The 19,315-nt window shown below is 41.2% G+C and overlaps 1 protein-coding gene across 3 annotated transcripts; it reads left to right on the top strand.

The window, feature by feature from the left end:
• The first annotated feature begins 2,653 nt into the window (after window positions 1-2,653).
• LOC125119675 (serpin B8) lies at window positions 2,654-18,713 on the top strand. 3 transcript variants are annotated; one of them, XM_047766991.1, is made up of 8 exons: window positions 2,654-2,782; window positions 6,301-6,464; window positions 7,077-7,254; window positions 9,637-9,774; window positions 11,581-11,698; window positions 13,249-13,391; window positions 14,887-15,039; window positions 16,643-18,713. In XM_047766991.1, exons 3-8 carry the CDS (start codon window positions 7,087-7,089, stop codon window positions 17,045-17,047), a joined length of 1,125 nt encoding a protein of 374 aa, XP_047622947.1. In that variant the 5' UTR covers window positions 2,654-2,782; window positions 6,301-6,464; window positions 7,077-7,086; the 3' UTR covers window positions 17,048-18,713. The 3 variants fall into 3 exon arrangements, with proteins under 3 accessions (XP_047622947.1, XP_047622946.1, XP_047622948.1); XM_047766990.1 differs by lacking the exon at window positions 6,301-6,464; XM_047766992.1 differs by lacking the exons at window positions 2,654-2,782; window positions 6,301-6,464 and having other exon boundaries at window positions 7,075-7,254.
• Window positions 18,714-19,315: the final 602 nt, after the last annotated feature.

Raw genomic sequence — 19,315 nt, 5'->3', positions numbered from 1 at the left:
TAAATGGGAGGGTCTGCATCTATCTCTGATTTCTAATTAACTTTCCCAGTTCCTCTCAGGAAGCAGAACAGGACAGACTTTTGGGTCAAGGATACTTCCTTGGATTTGCACTTCAACTTGGCTCTTTGAAACTCTACACTAGCACTAGACCCAATGTTACATAAGGCAGGGGCTGAAGAGTTGCATCTTCACGTGTCTGCTTTTGGCAAGGTATTGCAAAGGAGTCATGCTACCAGATGATATTTCTGTGATTAAAATCAACAGCCTAGGATATTATAAAGTAGAACTTTTACAATATTTTGTAATAAGCAGTGTAATAAGCAATTGTAATAATATTTTGTAATAAGCAGTTATGATAACCATCGATATCTTTTGAAAAACAAGGCCTGCTTATTATTTCATAGGAAAATACTTTTAAAAAGAGGTTAATTACTTACTTTAAAAAAAAAAAAAAAAGTCTAGTGCTCCAAATGTGCTGACCTTTTCTCTGATCATAAGTGGCTATTAGTAGTAGACAATCTAGCAAGTATTCTTCAAAAAAACCACAGGTGATTGCTTTTAGGTAAAGGTACATCTTATCTATGAATGAAAAATCAACTGCTTTTGAAAGAGTGTAGAGTGATCATTTTGAGAACGTCTATTTGGATATTTTCTATTACTGCTAAAAAGATATCAAAACTTTCATTTTCAGGCACTTAAGCTGGAAATACAATTTTCTAGGCTTCATTAGAATCTTACAAAAAGAAAAGATTTGGTGGGCTTCATATTGTTACAAATATTTAAAAATTTGGTTTGCAAGAACAAATATTTTTCAAGAACATAGAGATTTTTACTAGTTAGATTTCAAGCAGAAATCTTTGCATAATTAGCATGTAAGAGGAAAATCAAATGTCAAGGTTAGAAAACTAATGGTGCCTTTATTCCATCTGAAATCAACTCATTTCTTAAGAAGCTTTTTCTCATGATAGCTATCAATCCAAGTTAAGAAATAAACTGAACTTAAAACTATGGAGTTCCCACTGTGGCATGGTCCCTACAGAAGTGGAAGTTCAGTCCCTGGCTGGATAACTTCCATAGCCCCAGGTGTGGCCATTATGCACACAAAGACAACTTACAGAATGGAGAAAACAGTTTCAAGTTATGCCTAACTCTAAAATATGCAAACAACTTATACAACTCAAATGAAAAAAGCCAACAACGCAATTGAAAAATAGGCAAAAGACCTGAATAGACATTTCTCTAAGGCAGATATACAGGTGGCCAACAAGCACTTGAAACAATGCTCAACATCACTGATTATTAGAGAAATGCAAATCAAAACTACCATAAGATACCACCTCATATCAGTCAGAATAGCCATCATTAAAAAGTCCACAAATTACAAAGCTGGAAGGGGTGTGGAGAAAAGGGAACCCTCCTGCACTGTTGGTGGGAATGTAAGCTGGTACAACCACTATGGAGAACAGTATGGAGGTACCTTAGAAAACTATACATAGAACTACCATATGACCCAGCAATCCCACTCTTGGGCATATATCCAGACAAAACTCTCCTTAAAAAAAGACACATGCACCCACATGTTCATTGCAGCTCTATTCACAATAGCCAAGACATGGAATCAACCCATAGGTCCATTGATAGATGATTGGATTAGGAAGATGTGGTATGTATACATAATGGAATACTACTCAGCCATAAGAAAGAACAAAATAATGCCATTTGCAGCAACATGGATGGACCTAGAGACTCTCATCCTGAGTGAAGTAAGTCAGAAAGAGAAAGACAAATACCATATGATATCACTTATATCTGGAATCTAATGTACGGTACAAATGGACCTTTCCACAGAACAGAAACACATGGACTTGGAGAACAGACTTGTGGTTGCCAAGGGGGAGGGGGAGGGAGGATAGACTGGGAATTTGGGGTTAATAGATGGAAACCATTGCCTTTGGACTGGATAAGCAATGAAATCCTGCTGTATAGCACGGGGAACTATAACTAGTCACTTATGATGGAGCATGATAACGTGAGAAAAAGAAATGTATACACACACACACACACACACGTGACTGGGTCACCTTGCTATAGAGTAGAAATTTGACACAACATTGTAAACCAGCTATGATGGAAAAAATAAAAATCATTTAAAAAATAAAAAATAAACAGAAAATAAACTGATTAAAAAACCACACACACACACACACACACACACACACACACAATGGGTCTTCAAATTAGGTGTTTCAAAGCTTTACTCTAAGATTAAAACACGCACCTATAAATTCGTGTTTGATATCGGTAATGCCTGCTCAAAAATTGTTTTGATGGATGTCCTACCGAAACAGTTTGGAAACGACTAGCTTTAGGAATTCTGGTTTTGCTTTTAGTTAATTTTCAAAGTGGAGTCTCAAGTTTTGAAAACACTCTACCATACATGCGTTAAACACGGAGACGGAACATGCTAACCCAGGAAAACAAACCAGTTTCCGAGGAGGTAAAGCCTTCCCCAGACACCCTCTGAGGACCAGGCAATTGTCTCCTCCGCCAAGCCTTCGGCTCTCAGGCCTAGGCCAGAGGATGCGCGCGAGGCACAGCCTCCACCCAGGGTCTGGACTGGGAATGAAGTAATCAGAGATTGCACTGCCTGCTGCAGTCTCCCACTGGTGTTCTGAGTCACCGCCGGAAGCCTTGCCCGAAATCAAAGCGGAGGCGAAGCATGCACTAAACTGGAATATCAGCCGCCGCCGCCGCCGCAGCCGCAGCAGCAGTAATCTCCCAGGTACCGGGCTGGGAGGGCTCTCGAACCCTCGGATTCCCAAAGCGACCGCCTCTAGCTTAGAGCTCCAGCCGAGCCTGGGGAGAAGGGAGGGAGGAAGGCCAGAGACAGACAGTGGGAGCGGGGCGGCGGGGAAATGTGGGTAGAGAGGACTAGAGGAACACGACGGCGGCGGTTATCCAGGAAGGAGGGCTGCGGAGCTGGGATCGCCTCGGACCCTTCTCCTCTCCCCCCTCCCCCCCGCACTCTTTTCCCCTGGCCCGCTTTGTCTGGGGCTCTAAGGTTAGTCTCCAAGGCCCAGGCTCTGAGGACCCAGTGCAGCAGCTTGGTGCGCAGACCCGCCCTGGGTCAGAGGGTGGTCCTCGGAGTGGGAGTGACACAGGGCCTGCTGACGCCACCGTGCTGCGACTGATTTGCTGGAAGTGAAGGCGCGGCCTGTAATCCAAGCCTGGGCTGTGGAAACTTTTGGGAGAGTGAGAGGGGGCAGCGCAGGGTGCAGCCGTCTAGCCTAGAGTTTCTATGGAGCCTTGGGCAAGTTCCGGGACATGCTGGGTCAACGTCACTTCCAGCACCTCTGCGAGTTCCCTCTGCGATCCAGCTTATTGGGTGTACCTCTCCTCTCTCCTCTGCTCTTTCCTCCTTCTCTCTGTCCCTCCCTCCCTTCCCTCTCTTTTTCTTTACATATTTCTTGCATTTCTTTTTTCTTTTTTTTCACATCTTTCATCTGTTCTTTATTGCCTGCTTCCCCTCAAGCTGGAAAAAACAAATAACAAAACAAACCCCAAACCCACATTCTGATTTGTCTCCCCCTCCACAGGCACAGTAGTTAACTGAATTAATTCCACACTTTCCAGGTACTTCTCAGCCCTCTGGCTCCTGCTTCTCTCTGTCCAGGGTTTTCTAGCCCAAACAGCCTCCTCCTGGGTCCAGCCTGGGTGCTACCCTCCTGTCCTCCTCCTCCAGCTCTGGCCACTTCCTGCCCCCACTTCCCTAAGAACATCCCTGATTTTGGGGTCTCAATCCCTTGTCTTTTTCCTCTCTCTACCTGTAAAAATTCCCCAGAACAAGGTGGATTTTTTTTCCCTTATTCCACCAATTTGTACATTCGAAGTAATTTCATCCATTCACTTAGAAGCTCCTGGAATCAGGGTGCTGATGGCTCCCAATCTCTCCATCTAGAACCTCCACTCATTTTAATTCTCCTACTTATGGTTACCAACATCCCTTGGCTGTCTTGTTTACGAGATCCCTGGGAAAGGTATGTTCCACTTATCTCAAATGGAAGGTAGCACCTTCCTCATTCCAAGCTAGCTGCTCAAATAAACCTCCTGTGATTCATGGCCCACTCTGAACAAATTCATTCTGGGTGTGTGTCCGGGGCTGGGGAGTGGAACAGGAGTGGAGGAAGGCATTCAAAGCCACCAGGAGAATGATGCTGCATATAGTTGGCCCTCCCCTCTATCAGTGGTTCTGCATCTGCAAAGTCAACCAGTGGCAGATTTAAAATATTTGAAAAAAATTCTAGAAAGTTCCAAAAAACAAAACTTGAATCTATTTCCTTTCACTACTATTTACACAGCATTTACATTGTACCAGGGATTATAAAACATCTAGAGATGATTTAAAGTGTACAAGAGGATTACAGGTTGGACAAGAGGCTTGTAGGTTAGATGCAAATACTACATCATTTTATATAAGGGACTAGAGCATCCTGAGATTTGGCATTGGAGGGGGTCCTGGAACCAATCCTCAGTGGATACTGAGGGACAACTACTTGAAAGCAGAAGGCTTGCTCTTTTGGGTGAATCTGTTAGTTTTTTTATGAGACCTGAATATAGTATTTAATTGTCCTGACCTTGATGGTTCACCTGTAAAAAGACAACTAATTTAATGCCATTTTATTGGCTGGGAATCAAATCTTTTCGCTGGTGTGAACTGGGTCACATCTGAGAGGTGCACTTGTTTGTGTCTGTGTGTGAAGGTGTGTCAGTGCTATGGAGGAGATGCTAATGGAAATACTCTGCTGCTGACCAGCACCTAGATGTTGAGATAGAATGGAGGTGAGCAAATGAGAGGAAGAAGGAATGATAGGAGAAACCAGAAACAGACATTTGCAATTAAGAGCAGTTAAAATGTAAAGATGAAATTGATGTGATATTCTAGTTCATTCTTTTGCCAGACTGGACAACCACACACACACACACACACACACACACACACACACTCACTCACCAGCCTAAGCTTATACTTGCCTCACCCTGGCTCCTGTGAAACAAAGAATGTTGCCCACCATCCAGTTCTACAAGGATCAAGTCATTAGCTGACGTACAGTGCACTGTGAAAAGAATTCAGAACAAGAGACAGGATGAGGCACTTTTTGCTTTGGGAAAACAAGCTTCTTAGGTAGAGATATGTCAGGAATTTTTTTTTTCTTTTTAGGGCCATACCTGTGACATATGGAAGTTCCCAGGCTAGGGGCTGAATTGGAGCTACAGCTGCTGACCCATGCCACAGCCACAGCAACTTGGGATCTGAGCCAAGTCTGCGACCTACACCACAGTTCACAGCAACACCAGATCCTTAACCCACTGAGTGAGGCCAGGGATCAAACCCACATCCTCATGGATACTAGTTGGATTCGATTCCACTGCGCCACAATGGGAACTCTCACAGGAAAAAATGTTTAATGAAACCAGATTCTTGCATCTTCCTCTACATAGGAAAGCACTAAAACAACTACTGAGATACCTGATCCTCATGATTGTCAGGAACTTTTCACCAAGCTGTATGCCTGACTGCGGGCATTGCCTCCCCAAAATCACAGATATACTGGCTACCCCCACTACCTCTTTGGAGCAGTTCCTCAAAGCTATCTGAGAGCCTAGTCTTTAGTCCTCAGTATGACTCTGAATAAAGCTTAACTCACAACTCTCATGTTGTGCATTTTTTTTTTTTTAATTTAAGTCCACAATCCAAAGCTCTTATGTTCAGGTGAGATCAAGTTCAAACTTATACTTGTCATTCATTTCCCATCTTCATTTACCCAATTCTCTTCTTTTTTGAGTCTCTTTGGTGCCACCTTCTGGTGGGCCTAGTGCTCTGAAGTTTGAACACCCCTCCTGGCTCCTAGGTTTTTTTGTTTTGTTGTTCCTAAAACATCCTCAAGTGTAAGGTGAGGAAATGTGGGGTGGGTTCTGCCCTGTGGTGAGACTCGCCCACTGCAGACACATCAGCCTTCTAACCCTGTTGCTCTTGGGTTCAAGCCATGTAGCTGAAAGCTCTGGAGAGATTGCCAAGGTGTAGGTGGGAGGAACTTGACATTTTGTCCTCTAATAAATGACCAATGAAGTTATAGACCACTGTTGTTAAACTGCGCCACTGCTGTTTTTTCATGGTTGATGTTTTCATACATTTTTCAAACATTAAAGAAGTCGCATTGGCTTGGGCTATTGTTCTATACTTAGAGTGTGAACTTCACCCTATTTTTTTTTTTCCACTACACTTTATTTCTTTTACACCAGAGCCATCTCCTCTTGAAAAACTATCTTAGAAGGAAGCTTCAAAGAAATGGTTCACCAGGAGAGACGCTCTGGTTGAAACAGTTGTCTCCCACTACCCCTGTCCCACCCACTTGCTCCATATTCCCCTCCTGCCGCTGAGACTCAGAAAAGCCACCCTCTCCAAGGTAAGGGAATACACTTTCAAGACTGTGGCAGGCAGCCCTTCTGGTCCACTGGGGAACTGGAAGAATAAAGGTCACAGGATGGCCCATCTGTTTATAAAAATGAACAGAATGGGTGATGACCCTTATCTTTAGGTGGAGTTCCAGTAGTTTTGGTTTTGCTTATTTGCTAATTTTCCAAACTGGAACATATTTTTCTTGTGTAGCTTTGCAATTTTGAGTTAAAAATACATATACACATTTTAAAGAGGATATACAGCATAGGAAAAAATAGCCTATGGGATCACGGCGTTATGGGTGATGAACTGTCCTTTTCTTCTCTAAAATGTCTTCAACTGTAACAGCGAGGAGCAAGGAGCCTGTGATTACCCTGAGCCAACTGGATGACACAGGCGACTCTCTCTCCATCTCAAGACCCTTAACTCAGTCACATCTACAAAGTCCCTCTTGCCTTGGAAGATAATGTAGTCATAAGTCTTAGGGATCAGACACGGATGTTTGGGGTGCAGTTATGCTGCTGGCCACACCTGGTGTCCATAGACAGGGATGCTAATGAGCAGGTGACTTAATGGAGGGCCCGGCTGATGTGCTTCTGTGTTGTGTTTTTTGATACAGACCTTCACCAATGGAGGATCTCCGTGAAGCAAATGGCACTTTTGCCATCAACTTATTAAAAATGTTGAGTGAAGAGGACAACTTGCGAAATGTGTTCTTGTCTCCCCTGAGCCTCTCCTCCGCCCTGGCCATGGTCTTATTGGGGGCCAAAGGAAACACAGAGGCCCAGATGTCCCAGGTATGCATGCCCATGGCAAAGGAAGACCAAGGGCATGCCTCCTCTGTGCTTCCACAGAGCTGGCCTTTTCATACCTCACACCAGCCAATGAGGCTGGGAGCTGGGAGGGGCTACAGTGGTGATGGAGAGAAAGCAGACATGGGGAGGAAGGTGAATTGTCTAAGACAGAATCTCCTGCTTGTTTTCTTGGGAGAAACTAGTCTTTATGTTGTTTTCTGCATCTTGGATAAGTAGGATGAACTACAATTCTTTTCCATAAAAACATAAAAAATCTCAATTTCATTGTATTTTAAACTTTTGCTAACATTATATTTTGAATTGAAATACAACTGTGTACATACACTTTGCTTTGAGGGGGGGCCTTTTTTTAGGACCACACCCATGGCACATGGAAGTTCTCAGGCTAGGGGTCGAATGAGCGTGCAGCTGGTCTACACCACAGCCACAGCAACTCAGGATCCAAGCTTCAACTTCGACCTACACCAGAGCTCACGGCAGCACTGGATTCTCAACCCACTGAGTGGGGCCAGGGATTGCACCCTCATTCTCATGGATACTAGTTGGGTTTGTTACCTGCTGAACCACAATGGGAACTCCTAAATACACTTTTTGTTGGATGGGTAGTTTCTGGTGTCCGATTATGCATGAGTGGAGGAAGAATGTGACGCAAGTGGGGACTTAGGTCTCTTGGAGTTATTTAGAAGGAATGTATAATCTGATTCATTCAAAATGGGCTATCGGTGACCTTAGCTACAGATAAAGTAGTGGATGTTACGTTAGGGAAGTAGTTGCTTCCTGTTTTGGGTCTTAGTTTCTTTGACTCTCTGGCAAAAGAGTCCCAGAAAATAGCTGTATGCACATCATGTTCCCACTGATAACAGGATGCAGAGACATCCCCAAAAAGTGCATCCATAGCCATAGTTGAATCCCTCTTGACTGTTTCCTACAGCTCACTGGAGGAGTGAGGCTTTGAACTGGGGTTGTTTGGAATACAGGAACAGCCTTAATTCTTACTCTGATTTGACATTTAAATCACAGTCTGGTCTGGAGGACTTCTGTGGAATTTCTCAAGAAACATTTTCATGTTTATGTCTGCATATTCTTGTAGTCTGTGGGTCATTCCAGCTACCTATTTTTTCTTTTCTTTTCTTTTTTTCTTTTTTGTCTTTTTGCAATTTCTTGGGCCGCTCCCATGGCATACAGAGGTTCCCAGGCTAGGGGTGCAATTGGAGCCATAGCCACCAGCCTACGCCAGAGCCACAGCAACGCAGGATCTGAGCCGCATCTGCAACCTACACCACAGCTCACGGCAATGCCGGATCCTCAACCCACCGAGCAAGGCCAGGGATCGAACCCGAAACCTCATGGTTCCTAGTCGGATTTGTTAACCACTGCGCCATGACGGGAACTCCTATTTGTTCTTTTTTTTAAAAAGAGTTTTATGGAGTTCCTGTGCTGGCACAGTGGTTAACGAATCCGACTAGGAACCATGAAGTTGCGGGTTCGATCCCTGGCCTTGCTCGGTGGGTTGAGGATCCGGCATTGCCGTGAGCTGTGGTGTGGGTCACAGACGCAGCTCGGATGCCGCGTTGTTGTGGCTGTGGCGTAGGCTGGTGGCTCTAGCTCCGATTGCACCCCTAGCCTGGGAACCTCCGTATGCCGCAGGAGCAGCCCTAGAAAAGGCAAAAAGACAACAACAAAAAAAGAGAGTTTTATTATAGTTGATTTACAATGTTCTGTCAATTTCTGCTATAACAACAAAGTGACCCAGTTATACATTTATATACATTCTTTTTTTCACATTATCCTCCATCATGTTCTATCATAAGTGATTAGATATAGTTCCCTGTGCTATTTGTTCTGTTCTATTTGCTGAGTTATAATGCACTGCCTTCCTGGCACAGATAAATCTGCTAGAGCTGGGCTTTCCAACTGAGGGCAATTTTGCCTCCTTAGGGGATCTTTGATAAGGTCTGGACAGTGCTGGCTCTCATAACCAAGAGGTGCTACTGCCATCTAGTGGACAGAGGTCAGAAATGCTACTAAATATCCAATTCACAGGAAGGCTCCACAACAAAGTATGCGGCCCCAAAAGTCAATACTATCAGGTTAAGAAATCCTGTGCTAGACAATTAAACCAAACTCCTTTTAAAATAGGGGCCTCTGAAGTTCCCTGGTGACCTAATGGTTAAGGATCCGGTGTTGTCACTGCTGTGGTGCAGGTTTGATTCCTGGCCCAGGAAGTTCCACATGCCACAGGTGTGCCAGAAAATAAAATAGGATCCTCTGTGATTTTCAGTACAAAAAAATTTTTTTTTGGAAATAGTTTCACGGGGGAGAAAATGCATGTTAAAAGCTGGCGTTCTTGTCTTCTCTTACCAGGCACTTTGTTTGAACAGAGTTGGAGATGTTCACCAAAGTTTCCAGTCACTTCTAAAGGAAATTAACAAATCCACCACCCAATGCTTGCTTAGAACTGCCAATAGACTCTTTGGGGAAAAGACATGTGACTTCTTGCCAGTAAGTAGAGCTTGCTCATTGATGAAAAGAAAACAGAAAAACTATCAAAGGGCAGAGATAAAATATAGCTCTACTGCCTTAAATATGTGCTTAGAAATACACTTCTGATTTATGTCCTTTTAAAAATGACGGTTGCTAATATATGCTCCTAATGTCAATTTCAATTTGTCCATCCTCCTGTACCCAGACCTGATTCTCCCCATCTTAGTGGCTGCATCTCCCCAGACTCGTCTTTGATTGTTGGACCATTGCCATGGAGCTGGCCTCTCAAGGTCTCTTCATTTGCCTCCTCTTCTGAATTGCCATGCCATTGCTGGGTCCAGACTCTTTTCTACACTGTTATTTTAATTGTTTCCTAACTAATCTCTCTAAGTCCAGCTTGGTCCTTCCACACTACTGACAGAATAGTCTTTCTAAAATTAAAATCTGTTCATAAAAATGAGGTTTTGAATCTTAGTAGTTCCAATTTATTGCAGCATATAATTCCAGTGTTCCCTAGACCAGCAAAAGCCTGCCATTATTCAGTAAGTGAGGTCCAAAAATTACACTGCATAATATGCAGAGTGATGCTGTCTTGAGACTAATGAAATAATAAGGGCAAGTTCAGCCACTTACCGACTGGAAATTCCAAGGATTATTCTGTAAGACTCAGCTATAGCCCTGTCCTGGCTGCTAGTAGGTGCTACCCCATGGAGGAACCTCCTCTGGGCTTAAATATCACTGAAGATGATTCTGGATGCTTCATTTGGGCAGGTCTTCTGGGATAAGCACATTTTTTAATATCGGCTTGATCTCTGAATACTGTAACTGGGGATTACTGAGGACACAGGGAACCATTCCTTACTTTTCTTAGTTGCTTGGGTCCTGCTCTCTACAATTTCTTTCTTCTGCAGAAGCTAAAATGTTTGAGAACAGGAAGTGGGTGGAGGATGGGAACCAACTGCCAGGCACATTATATCAGAAAACAAGTTTTCATGAGGTGAGTTATCTTTGGGTTTTAAAGTATTGCATGTAGTGCCCCTTCCTGATTTGACCCCAACTTACATTTTGTGGCTCGTCCCTTGCTGCTTGCCACTGTTTTCCCATGTCCACACACACACACACACACACACACACACACACACACACACACACACACATACACACATTCCACTCCTAGGAGACCTATACGACTTCTTGATAATCTAGTTCCACGATGGAGTCTCTCAATCATTCCCTAAGTTCACTTCAGACACTGTGGTCAGTACCACTGATACAAAAAATTAGTGAGACAGAGTCAGACCACCTAGTGGGGGAGACAAAATCAAAGAGAAAGTCAATAGAGAGTTTAAGTGTCAGGAACGTTCATAGGCTGTTTTGTGTGTGGCTGTCACCATCCATATTCTCCAAACATCTTGTTAACTCATCTGTGTAGATGTTTCTCTCTCAGCAGACTGTGAGCCACTTAAGGTCCAATGTCATGTCTTCACCCTGGTGTCCAGCACCTAGCACAGTGCCAGACACAAGGTTGGCGGTCTATACATTTTGATTAATTGCATAAATGAGTTGAAAATGCAGGGTGGCTTGTGCAAGCATTTATGCTAGAAATACATTAAGAAAAAAATGTTTTCTACAATTATAAATACAAGGAAATTCATTGAGTAATTTAAAAAAATGACTGCATTTAGGTCCTAGACAAACTGAATTAATTAATCACCCAAATAAATCTAATCACTTAAAAAAAAAGAAAAAGAAAAAAATGTTTTCATGCTTTTAGGAATCTTTGCTGAATAGAATATGGTCAAACTCGGTATTTTTCATTTGTAGGCTTTTAAGGAATCCTGCCAGAATTTCTATGAGGCAGACCTGGAGGAGCTGTCCTTTGCTGAAGATACCGAAGAATGCAGGAAACACATAAACGACTGGGTGAAGGAGAAGACAGAAGGTGAGAGGTTTTCATTTCAGGAGACTCAGCCTAAGGAGGGAGAGAGAACTGAGACTGCCTAGGCCGTGACCTCCATGGACTTGCCACTGTGACCCTACAATCAGTGGCCTGTTTGTGTGTGTTTGCTGGGTTTTTGGCCAGTAATACAAATCTGATATTTTTCTTGGGCTTATGAAGTGGTGATTTCTGAAAAGTTCTTAAACCTGGTGTTAGTCACTCGGATGCCCTCCCCTCTGTCCTGGAACACCCCCCCCCCCTTCTTTCTCTTTAGTGCCGTTTACCGTCTTCTATCTGGAAGGATGTTGTGCTTTAAGGGTAGAAGGACATCTAATGTAGATTACAGCTCAGATGGGACAGCGTTTCATGTCATCTCCCACTGGTGATGTGAGCAGCCCTCGTTTCATCCACAGCCTTCTCCTTCCCTCTGAACTTGGCTGTGGCTAAGGTTGCTTTTCTGAATTTGCTCCAGATTCTGGAGGTGCAGCTAATGAAAAGCATGTGGGGTCCCCTGTCTGGACACATTCAGTCTCACCTGAAGTACTTCTGCCAGTTCTAGACCAGAGGGTGGAGAAAATAGACATGCTTTTTGGAACTCTAAATACCCAACATTCAGTTTAGAGACATTCAACAGGGGAGGTTAAATCACTCCTTTCTTCATGCGCCCACCCAGCATGCATTATTCTATCTGTTCAGTCTTATGGTACATCCAGTGTGTCAGGAGGCACCAATGTCCACGACGACACTGACAGCCAATGACCATCATGAGAATAGTGGTCTTTGCCTTTCCAGTTGACCCAGCAGCACTGAGTCAGTGGGGAAGTCAGAAGCTTCTCCACACCTCACCCTCCCTACACCCACTTCCCCTCCTCAGCCTCCCACATCCTTCCTCTCATCAGGCTGAGCACCCCAGGTCTTCTCCTGGACTACATCCCCCTAATTCCCTCCCTTGCCCCATTCCCTCCCTTCTGGAAGCACCTGCTCCCATTTTCAGGTCTTTATCCCCACCCTTCAGAATCCTCTCTTCACCTAAGTGAGAGTTGAAGGTTGGCACAGAGCAATGACCCTTAACCAGAGTCAACCTCCAAGAGACACTTGGCCGTGGCTGAAGACATTTTGGGTTGTCAAACTGGGGGAAGTGATCCTGGCTAAGCATCTTAATGCAGAGGACCATTCCCACAAGAAACAATTATCTGGCCAACAGTGCTAGCAGTGGTGTGGCTGAGAAACTATAGGTGCCAAGGTCAAGAAGCTTTCAGTTAGACTCAAGATGCTTGGGTTATTTTCTCAGCTCAGCCACTTGCCACCTCTGTGACCTTGGCAGAAGAGCCAGGCAAATACTCTGCACCTGAAATTCCACATCTATAAATTGAGGGCAAAATGATAGTTGACCTGCCTGCATCAAGAATATTGTTTAAGGACAAACACTATGCTGTGTGTGTGCCCTGCATGAAATACCATCACCCTGATGTGGCTTTCTGTGTCGAGAGGACATTTGTCAAAGAATGTTTATTTCCCTCTGAGAGCAGTAACTTTCTTTCATGCTCTTTCAGGTAGGATTTCAGAGATACTGGGTGCTGGGACAGTCGGTCCTCTGACTAAGTTGGTCCTCGTGAATGCCATCTATTTCAAAGGAAAGTGGAACGAGCAATTTGACAGGAAGTACACAAGGGGGATGCCCTTTAAAACCAACCAGGTACGAAGATGTTTTGCAGATCTACTGTATGTAGCTTTCTAAAGGATTACGCTGAGAAAGATTGTGAATACATAGAAAATATAAGTAATTTATTTCACACTTTCTTAATTTGTTTCTAAATGAATTTCATGTGTCCTATATATCTTTCATTGGAATGGGAAAGAGATAAACTAAAATAATTGTTATACTGAGAGTTTTGTTTTTGTATCTTTGGTTAAATTGATCTTCTATTTCTGGTCCTATTATTTGGGTTGAAAGAAAATTTCTTCTACACCTTGGAATTATGTTTGTCTTGTACTATCACTGTCTACAGCTGGAGACTTTCTTGCAGTTGTCAATGACAACTATGACTATTTCTTGATTTAGAATTCATGGCTATACAATCTGAATACAAGAAAAAATGAGTTAGAAAATGTTCAGGGAGTCTTTGTTTTTATTTATTTTTGGATCATTTTAAGAAATAAAAAATTATATATATTTGAGGTGTATAAGATGAGGATTTGATATACATATACATAGTGAAATAATTACTCTGTTCAAGCTAATTAATAACTTCTCCTCAGATAGTTATCATATCTTTTTTTGTGATGACAGCACCTGAAATCTGCCCTCTTAGCAAACTCCCAGTATTCAATACACTATTAACTATAGTCATCATGCTGTATGTTTGATTTCTAGACTTAAATGTCTAACTAAAAACACTTCTCTCCATTCATTTTGATTTAAAATTTTTTTTAATTTAAAAATAATTTTTATAATGATTTTTATTTTGTCCATTATAATTGGTTTACAGTGTTCTGTCAATTTCTACTATAGAGCAAAGTGATCCAGTCACACATATATACACACTCTTTTTCTCACTGTGGAAGATGATAATGGCTGGCGTCAATAACTATTAAGTTGGAATTTGACCTCCAGCCACTTGATGATAGTGTATTGCACAAAAATTTACAAGTCTGGAATATACTTGATGCAGGCTTTAAAAACCATGTACCCTAGACATCTTGTCAAGGTCTCCCTTCCAAGAAAAGCAAGGCCATAAAGCCAATTATATAGTTGAGTAACATTTCAGAATAAAAGTATAACTCCCTCTGGCCTATATACCTTTGCTAACCAGATCTTTCAGCCCAAAGACTTGAATATTAGTTAATTTTCCTCTTAACTTCAATAAGTAATTTTTTTTTTAATTAGAAGGTCCCTGGGAGTGCTTCTGTATGCATCTTCTCAAAAAGAAAAAACACAATTTCTTCTGAAAATAGAACTTTTGTCTCTCTATATATTCATCAATTTATTACCTCCCACCTGGTAATACTTGATCTGCTGGGACAAGAGACTGTTATGCTCAACACTAGTATGCAATAATAAAGATTTTATATCAGCATAAATGCACAGAAATAATAATTATATGTACCTAGGGGTTCTGTGAATTATACAATTTTAGTACACCATGCTCATTTTTTTCAGTACTTTGATTTTAATTTTGTATTTTTATTAGGAGAAGAAGACAGTGCAGATGATGTTTAAGCAAGCTAAATTTAAAATGGGGTATGTAGATGAGGTGCATGCCCAGGTCCTGGAGCTGCCCTATGTGGGGGAGGAACTGAGCATGGTCATTCTGCTGCCTGATGACAACACTGACCTCGCTGTGGTAAGCCCTTGGCATTGCGCCTAAGTTTCTGGATCCAGTCTGAGCTCATTTTTTTAAAGCCCATCCACCAGAGAACATTTGAGGAATTTCTTATTTAGGGTTATTATAAGGAGTGCTAAATGAACACCATTGCATTTCTTTTGGTGAACATGTGTATACATCTGTTGAGTATACATCTAGGAGTGGAAATGCTAGACTAGCCAAAATTTTATCAAGCTAAGAAGAGAGAATTCCAAAATATAAGAACACTTATTTATTCTGAAGGGAGGCACTAGTTGAGAGCCCAATGATTCCTGAACAAAAGTATAGGAAAATGATAGGGATTGATTTGGGCACTGTTCCTCAAACATTAATGTGCATATTAACCTAATGGGATCTTGTTAAAATGCAGATTTTTGATTTGGGGGAAGTATAGCCTGAAAGGTTGCATTTCTAACAAGATTCCAGATAATGCAGATGTTGCTGGTCAGAAACCAATTTTGAGAAGCAAGAGTCTAAGTTGCAGGCAAGGATTTTATTTTAGACAGGAGGAGAAGGACATTTCCTCATGACAGAAAATAGGGGTTCAGGATGGAAGAAAGTAATTTGTAGGTTGGGAGGTAGAAAACTAATAGTGTGCTGGTCATCTGGCTTTCTAGGATATAGGGGAAGCCCTCCTGAATAATGTTTGCCAGTTCCTGTGGTGTAAATACTCATACCATGGTAGAGTTTAGGCTACCAAAGGTTTAACTCACCAGTGCCAGGTCTAGCACACCAGTGCCCAAGAGCACTCTTTGTGAGGGGAGGGTATGTCTGATTTCCCTGGCTTCTCTATGGACTCAGGAAGCTACTGGCATAAGTCAAGGATAAACTCTATTATGGCTACTTAAAAAAATTAGGGGGATCTAGTAATAGAGCTGACATCCAAACAACTGTCATTGAGAGGAGCATGTACCTGGATCGCAGGTGTTGGAGGGAAGGGGGGACATGCAAATGGAAGCCCCTTCTTCCTCCTTTATTTCTTCCCTGTGGATAAATAGAATGTGCTGGGCCTTGGAGGTTTCAAAGCTCAATCTAGGGCTGGCAGAAGGCAAACAAAGATGCCAGAAATAATAGTCCTGTTGAATTTCCTATCACTCCTTTTCCTTCCCTAGAAGCCATGTCTTCCTTCCTGAAGTTCAGATGACCCCTGATTTCCCCCTCTTTTATTCGTTAGAGTTCTGAGCCTTGCTCTTTGTCTCACTCATCAAACAATCTCTCAAACTCATGGTAATGTGTATCACAAGAATGAATTTAATTGGTTACAGGAATTTTCTAAAAAAACAACAGCAACAATAAAACTACTTCAACTGAATTTGGTACCGATAGTTAAAAATAAAACCCAATCCTTGTCTCATGTGTTTTCTAGCTGCTTTTTATTGTGTATCCATAAAACAGGGAAAGTGCAAGAATTTGAGGGAAAACTTTGGGGTGTTTATAAGAGGAAATACCCATGTAGATTACCCTGGACCAGAGCTCACCATCGAGTTGTAGGTCATTGGGGGAGGAGTTAATGAGTGGGTGGGTGAGTGGGTATCAGGCTATTGTCCTCCAGCTTTTAAGATTTAACGTTTTGTTATTTCAGGTGGAAAAAGCACTTACATATGAGAAGTTCAGAGCCTGGACAAATCCAGAAAAGTTGACTGAGGATAAAGTTCAAGTTTTTCTTCCCAGATTAAAGCTAGAGGAAAGTTATGACTTGGAGGCTTTTCTTCGAAGTTTAGGAATGATTGATGCTTTTGAAGAAGCCAAGGCAGACTTTTCTGGAATGTCAGTGAGGAAGAACGTGCCCGTGTCCAAGGTCATGCACAAGTGCTTTGTAGAGGTCAATGAAGAGGGCACCGAGGCAGCCGCGGCCACGGCTGTGGTTAGGAACTCCCGGTGCAGCAGAACTGAACCAAGATTTTGTGCAGATCACCCTTTTCTTTTCTTCATCAGGCACCTCAAAACCAACAGCATTTTGTTCTGCGGCAGATTCTCTTCTCCATGAAGAGGTGCAATTGCTGTTCATGCACTCTTTTCGCTTCTGACTACCTGCTTTGCTTTAAATTCCCTTGGATGAAATTAGTGCTATGGTTTGAATGCCAAAATAAAGTGTGATTATGATCATAGGACCCACCTCATAGAGTTGTTGCGAGGATTAGTGGTTGATAAAGAGGTTAGCGCAATCCCTGCTATAGTAGTACACAGTTGGCAACTATCATTACAAGACAAGATTCAATTGCATTTTTATGCCTCTCAGGAGCAATAGTTAGAAAATGTAATTAATTTTGTAATTCTACTAAAAGTAGAATGCTCTTAAGAATAATAATTAGCAAAAGATAAGCCAGACTGTTATGTCGAAAGTTATAAAGAGCTATTGACAGCCGTTATAGATGACCAAAATAAATAGAGCTATTTCATATCACAGAAAGACCTTAAGTTAAAAAATTGTCAGTCCTCCACTACTCGTTCTATAGATTTAATGTAATTCTAATCCATATTCCAGCAATGTTTCTTTGGAACTTGACAAGTTTATTTTAAAATGTATATGAATAAGCAAAAGGCCGAACATATATAACACATTTCTAAAGAAAAAGATCAAGTTGCAGAGCCCTGTTCTACTAGATGCTGAAACTTATTATGAAGCTCTGATAATATAGTGTGGGTTTACATAGGAGTAAACAAACAGATTAATTGTACAGAATAAAAAGTCCAGAAATATACTTATTCATAGATGAAAATATGAAATAGAATGGAACTGGTATTGGAGGTCAATAAAGAAATGACAACCCAGCCCAACACTGTATGCTAGGACAACTTCCTTATTTAAAAGAACAAAACAATTATTGAAATATTACTTAATGAGAAAAGACAATTTGATATGTTTCATAGGAAAATGTACCAGAATACTTTATGACTTTAGGGAAAGGAGAAGATATATCTGGAAAATTTAAACAAAGGGGCAGCAGCAGTCAAGCTATTACTATCAGAAAAAGTAAACTTTAAGGGAGTGAATTCAAGTGGAGAAATGCTGTCATTTGACATAGAAAATGGTAAGGTTCATAAAGAAGATAAAACTTAAACCTCAACATGCTTCTTTCAATACTGAACAGACGAAGATAAAAACAATCTGATGAAAAGCTCAATAGTAAACTGTACTTCACAATAAGACCCATTTTTTACATTTTCACACCTCTGAAAGTAAGATATGTTTTGATGTAATTGTCATTGTCCACACATACCTGTTTTTAGTCACACGTGTCTATATTTTTTCACTTCATGTTATTATTGGTGCTCTATATGTCCTGTATAGTTGCCTTTAATTTTTAAAGATTATATTATTATTTGGCCTTGAAAAAAATTATTATAAATGCTAAAAATTGTTGAAATGAAACAGTGATGTGGAACTTGATAACAGAGAAGTGAATATCCAGGTTTGGAGGGATGAATGCAATTCCCAGTTTTCTTGCAAAGCAATGACCATGATTTACAGGACCTTAAGAAAGGCTGTATTTTAAGGTTACCTATCACAAACCAACATCAAAACTTGCAGAAAAAGTGTCTGTAGCTTGGAAGAAAATCCCAGAGACAATAGTACTATGTTTGCTCATGTTTGGTAATGTCCAGATACCAAAGTTCTTGCTGGCACAATAAATATTGTGATAAAAAATGAACATTTATGGTTTTCAGCCCCATAAGCACTTAAAAAAACCCAGATTCCTAATATGTTTTTAGGTTATTTGCAACTTATTTTGCAAATATTGCATTTTATGTATGAACAAGAATAAGATCTAACAAAATATATATCTAAATGCACCTGAAGGAACTCTTTACATATTTATAAATAAAAATTCAAGTGAAATGAAGTATTGTATCATAATTCGGTTGGCACAGCTTTTATTTTCTTAGCAATAAATGAAATAATGCATTTTAGAGGTGAGGTCATTTTAGAATTGATGAAATACAGTACAAATTATTTAATAATATCTTCCCTTCCTATCCTACTGTTCAAAATGCATGGACATCAAGTATTGGGGCCACTGAATTTATCATCTACAGCTCAACTTTTCTCTATTTTTTATTCTTAACTCCTGAGTGATGACCATTTTTTTTTTCTCCAAGTCCCTCTCTCTTTTGTTTTGGAATAATGTTTAAAATTTCACAAACATTTTTGCATGTGAGCATGTGTAATACATTCTTGAATTAGCTGAAAAATACCCATAAGAATAGTTAACATTCTTGTTTGAATTGTTTCTTCCATATCAATGTTTTTGAG

The sequence above is a fragment of the Phacochoerus africanus genome, chromosome 2 (assembly GCF_016906955.1).
Source record: "Phacochoerus africanus isolate WHEZ1 chromosome 2, ROS_Pafr_v1, whole genome shotgun sequence".
Classification (NCBI taxonomy): Eukaryota; Metazoa; Chordata; class Mammalia; order Artiodactyla; family Suidae; genus Phacochoerus; species Phacochoerus africanus.
The sequence above is the reverse complement of the archived record's forward strand: the minus strand, read 5'-3'. Positions and strand labels throughout refer to the sequence as shown.